The following is a 5,423-nucleotide window of genomic DNA, read 5'->3' as shown; positions in this document are numbered from 1 at the left end:
AAGCTTGCGTGTAACTTTGTATTGTCTCTAACTTCCTTTATAATTATTTGCTACAAATCGCTCTTGCAAGTTCTAACCTTTGAATAAGAAACTCATCTTTGCACATGTTCGAGATATTTGAGCTCTCCACTTGCTCCACCGACTTAACTGATGTATCAACGTGCTCTACAAGCTCTCCATGTCCCTTTTTGAGCTATTATAGATCTCCACACTTTTTGCCAAGCTTTCTATGCTATTCAGGCACCCTATCAAGTTGTCTGGGCTACATCCCATTATCAACAACATTGTTTCTTCTTCAACTTCTTCGGTGAAATTGGTTGTCTCTTCTCTTCTTAATACATAGCTACTCAACTACTACCAAGATACTATATTAATGAACTTCTAGTACCCAACTACTACCAAAGTACAATTTAATGAACTCCATAATTATTATTAAGAAACACTCCTATCTTTTGTATTTTTCCAACTATCCTCATTTACGTTTACCTAACAGTTTGGTCCTTTCATAATATTATACAGAATTGGACTTGTTGCTTATAAAGTCTCATTACCATCTATAGTGAAGATCCAACTAGTTTTTCCTGTTTCTTTGTTGAAACCGTGCAAAGGAGAACCTTAGTAAAAATACTTGCCTTTTCCACTTTTAACTAATGAATTTTGTCCAGTTATCCAGCCACTTAAGGCATTACAATCTTTCCTTTCCTTTCATTAACACATTGTTAAAGAAAGATGAATGTGATTACATGGCTTCTTATATATAATTGACATCTTCATGTCAAGAAAAGACCAAAAGATGATACAAACGCTAATGAAGGATGAATTGGGACAGTAGCTTTACATATTTGACATCTTCATGTCAGGAAAAACAAAAGCAAATGTCCTTGTTACACCAATACTGCCAAAAAAGGTGTTACAACATTGCCAAAAATATTTGATTCCATGTATCTGGAACGCCAGGCAAACACCAATGAATGCAATCTGCATTTCGTGGGTTGGCCCTTTCCTCCTCAGTCAAAATTTTGCCCCCAGTTTCACTGTAAACAGAAGAATGACCATCAATCCTATACTCTGAGATCTGTGTTATGTTGATCACATTCACAGGAACTTTCATTCTCTCCACCACTTTGGCCACCACACTCATCATATCCTTGTTTGACCCACTTCCCCAGTGGTTCTTCTTCTTCACTGGCTTTGTCTCATTGAAGCATTTGATACCATCCTTGTGGCCCCAGTCTGCACTTCTGAAAACATCACATTTGAATTGTTAGAATGAATCATGAGTTCAGGGTTTACCTAACATGATTTTTAGAGCCATTTGACATCAAACTTAGGACCTATCTCTTATGCTTTTACCATCAAGATAACTTTTGAACTGTTTGAACCATACAAACATGAAGTTAATTATGAATTTAACTAGAGTGTTATGCATGCTATATTTTAAAATAATTAGATCAATGTAGAACAATTTGTAATAAGCTGATATTATAGAAGTCTTATTGATTATGGAATGCCAAAGCATGGAGTTTGAGAGAGAAATAGACAAACTTTGTGTGTGCAGGTGACATGGTTGTGAAGAAGACCCTGGTTTTGTTTGGATCAATAGTTGAGTCAACCCAATTGGCCCAAGTCCTCAAACCAAATTTGTAAGCAACTGGTGTATCCAATTCTTCATACCCTTCTTCTCCATTGGCAAATGAACCCCATCTGCAACAATTAAGCTAAACTTTACTTGGACATCATTTTCCTAAGTTTAGTTAAACATCAAATGTTACTGAATTTTCACAAAAGAAATGATCATGAACAACAATGGTGAAAGCTTATGCACTGATGATGATCCACCAAAGAGAACTTACAGTGCTTTTATTCTAAGGCCACTCATCCACCATACATAGGTATTGAAAACAAGGATATCAACTCCTGTCCAGTTTTTGGCACGCTCTGTGATTTCATCCACTTTTATTATTCTCTTCTTGGGGTCTCCTATGATATGAATGTCACTGTTGGACTCCACTAAAAACGGTGCCCAATAGAACTCTATCGTAGCATTATATTCCTAAATGAAACACATGTAATAGAAGAATTAGCCTTGGTTTCTTAGTTCTTGAAGTGATATCCAACATTTAGCATGTTCAATTCAAAGGATATCTATGAGCAGTTTTTGAATTTTTATTGCATTTACACGATTCTATTATGCCGTGAACTATCTAAAAGTTGAAGAACATAAAGAGAATGATTTTATGTTGCATAGCTAACACTATATATGAAGTGATATCTACTTGTGTCATTACCTTGGCTTTGAAGACAGAATGCACACGCCCTCGTTTCATTGACTTTTTCTTTTCAGGTATCACACCTTGCACCAAACATACAAAAGATTCCCACTGGTTTCTTTGTAGCGAATCCCCTACAAATAGTAGCCTCTTTCCTTGAAGCTTTTTGAGGGCCAGCTCTGGATTAAACCTACCAATTGTTGTAAGTTCACATCAGTAGGACATACTCCTCTATGAACATAAAGTACAACATAAATAAAGCATGGTTGAACTATTTCTTGGTTTATATAGTCTTTTGTATTTCAAGTTCTAGTTTTTATACAAACAAATTTATGAAGTTTTAGTTTCTGCAGAGTTTTTCTTGGTCGTTTATCACCATTAAGATGATTCTGTAGCAGTTTTATATCAGTGGAAATTCTTTTCAAGTGTTGAATGGACAGATACAGTATCAATAAGATCTGAATCTAACTCATAATGGATTGACACTATCTTCAAGAATATGAATCTTCTTTTTTATAAATACTCAACTTTTTTCATCTTTATCTTATATAAGATTTAGACTCTCTTAAATTTCTAACAATATAAACTAAAAGTTACAGAACCAAATGATTTTGAAGACCAAATGAATAGTTTAATCATAAAACAAAATGTTGTGTGAGACTTACGGGGGCAAGGTGCAATCTTCTGGCTGCCACTCCCAATGGAGGTAATCAGAGTCATTTCTTCCATTTTTGACACATGAAAACTGTCTATCTATGTATGGACAACTTGAGTCTGAGTACAAAGGCTTCGATGAACTGTTAAATACCCATTTTCCATTTGCAACATTGCACTCTTCTGGGTCAAAATCGAACCTATCATCAGTCCATGAGGCATTTGCAAACACTTCCTCACTCTTTTTATCATCTGTTGAGCATCACAAAATGAGACATGGCTGAGTTAGAACCTAATGGTGAGAAACAAATCATGCAAAGATAATATGAGATATAATTTTGGAATCTGTGAAGCTAGCTTACTAGACTTTGATTTAGTGTGCTTTCTAGTACATGTTTTGAACTTGAAAATGGAGGTGGAGTTAGGGAAACTTAGTCTCTCAGCATACAAAACTGCTATGAAGAGAAGAACACAGATTGTGGTGATAATGATGGGCAGAGGAAGCTTTACTCTGGGAGGCTTCATTGTCCCTGAAGGGATCATGGGAAGGGGGCTTAGAGAGGATTAAAGATAGCCAAATGGGAAGAAAAAGTATGAACCAATACACATCACAACAGAAGGATGGTGACATTTTTGAGACTTGAGAAGCTTTTTGAGTAGGAGTGAAGTCAAAGCATAGTATGCTTTGGATGTGAATAATCTATGTTAGAGGATACTGGAGTTTAAGAAATGATTAAGAAGGTTAAGATCTTGAACTTGTCTTATGTCTCCATGTAGTGAAAGCTATACATTGATCCAACCACTATGCTTATGTAGGCCATGAGGAACAACATAGTTTAGAAGGTTTGTTGAATCTCTCATATTCACACTCTTCCATGACTTGTGTTTTAGCATGATTACATATTTGTTCATACCAACTGATAGATGATGTTTGTCCATAACAGTTAGAGAAATAGTTATTCTTATACATTATTTCTTCTTAGCCAATCTTTTCACATAATTTTTTTTATATTTTGCTGCATCTGTGTCTGGCAATGGGTCTTTCTCCATGTTCTATATTCATGAACTATATCCAAACATTTTTCTTAGGAAGCACAAACATTTAACAGTAATTGTTGAATGTGTCTTGGAAATGTGGTTGTGTCATAGGGACATTCTGATTGTTACACGTAATTGTTTTGGAACTTGAAAAAGAACTTCCTTTTCACTTTCCTACTTTGTTTGGTACATCATCATTTTGTTATATCAGTGAATTATAACCTTTTTTTTATATTATGTTATTTACTTAATTTAATGAAAAATACCAAGTTAAACAAATTACTTGTGTATTTCTAATGCATGAAAAAATGGAGACTCTTAAATTAACGAAATTTATTATTTTCACGGGTATAACAAATGGTGACGTTCCTTATTAAAATTGGCCTCATCAATTTTTTTTTCTTTTTTTTGTTTGGAAATAATCATTTGTAATATGAGTTCTTAAATTTTTATGATATTGCAAACAAGGAAGAAATGTGGTTTATATCTTAATGTCTACTCATTAAAACCTAAGAGAAAAGAAACGATGGAGTAACTTAAGGAGATGGTGACTATCATGGATTTAGAGTGGGAAAATTTTAGCATATAAGAAAAAAATAAATTGAGTATTTTTTTTTCTTCAAATAACTTAGAAAAAGAATGTACATGAAACTTGACATTAGATGAAATGGAAATAAATAAAGATACAATTAATATATATATATATATATATATATATATATATATATATATATACTCTAAAATAAAATCATTCAATTTCGTCATCCATTTTAATAATATTAGTAGTGTATGTGTTATTTTTTTATAATAAAATAAAAATAATGAAATTATAATATTAAAAATAAATGTAAGTAATTTTCATAATTTGATAATAGATAGTTGTTATTTATTTTTTAGATAATTTTTATTTACTTAATTTAAAGAAAATGGTTAAATTCTTAAAAAAAATATATTAAATAAAAAAATGGTTGAGTTTTAAAAAAATTGCTACTTGAAGGGTAAAATTAAAAAAAATGTGGACTTGAAAGATAAAATTGAAAAGAAATTAAACACAAAAAAAAAGAAATTAGTTTGATATAATAGTATAGATAATAATATGTTTAATTAAAAAATAAAATAAATTGTAATAGTAAAAATTTCATCAATGAAAACCACCCAAGGTCTTGAACTTTCCTTACACTATAAACAATGGTAACATTTAAATGAAAATTATCACAATAATCCTAAATCAACCAAACAAAAACTGATTGGGCACCAGGCTTAGAAGTTGACAACTAACAAAAACTAACTCTAATCTAATCATTATTCAAACCTCCAGCATAATCCATCATCATCCACTCATCAATGCCATTATTCACAACTTGCACTTCGGAAGCGATTTTCAACAACCCGTTACTTAAAACGTGGATTTAACCTAATGCCATTATTTTGATTTTCCAACTGCGTGTTAACAACATTAAT

The 5,423-nt window shown here is 32.3% G+C and overlaps 1 protein-coding gene across 1 annotated transcript; it reads right to left on the bottom strand.

The window, feature by feature from the left end:
* Positions 1 to 615: 615 nt before the first annotated feature.
* LOC108347183 (protein trichome birefringence-like 3) lies at positions 616 to 3,723 on the bottom strand. The gene is made up of 6 exons (XM_017586342.2): positions 3,287 to 3,723; positions 2,936 to 3,176; positions 2,289 to 2,460; positions 1,854 to 2,053; positions 1,546 to 1,704; positions 616 to 1,241 (listed from the first exon to the last, which is right to left on the bottom strand). The coding sequence occupies exons 1-6, from the start codon at positions 3,465 to 3,467 to the stop codon at positions 911 to 913; spliced, it is 1,284 nt and encodes a 427-aa protein (XP_017441831.2). The 5' UTR covers positions 3,468 to 3,723; the 3' UTR covers positions 616 to 910.
* Between the last annotated feature and the right edge of the window lie 1,700 nt (positions 3,724 to 5,423).

Source organism: Vigna angularis, chromosome 9 (assembly GCF_016808095.1).
Source record: "Vigna angularis cultivar LongXiaoDou No.4 chromosome 9, ASM1680809v1, whole genome shotgun sequence".
Lineage (NCBI taxonomy): Eukaryota > Viridiplantae > Streptophyta > Magnoliopsida > Fabales > Fabaceae > Vigna > Vigna angularis.
Note: the sequence above shows the minus strand (reverse complement) of the source record. Positions and strands in the feature narration are given on the sequence as shown.

Coding starts and splice junctions, on each gene's coding strand:
- LOC108347183 (XM_017586342.2), bottom strand. CDS start 3,467: ATGATCCCTTCAGGGACAATGAAGCCTCCCAGAGTAAAGCTTCCTCTG. Junction 2,461..2,935: donor GAAGATTGCACCTTGCCCCC/GTAAGTCTCACA, acceptor AACAATTGGTAG/GTTTAATCCAGAGCTGGCCC. Junction 1,705..1,853: donor GGCCTTAGAATAAAAGCACT/GTAAGTTCTCTT, acceptor TAATTGTTGCAG/ATGGGGTTCATTTGCCAATG.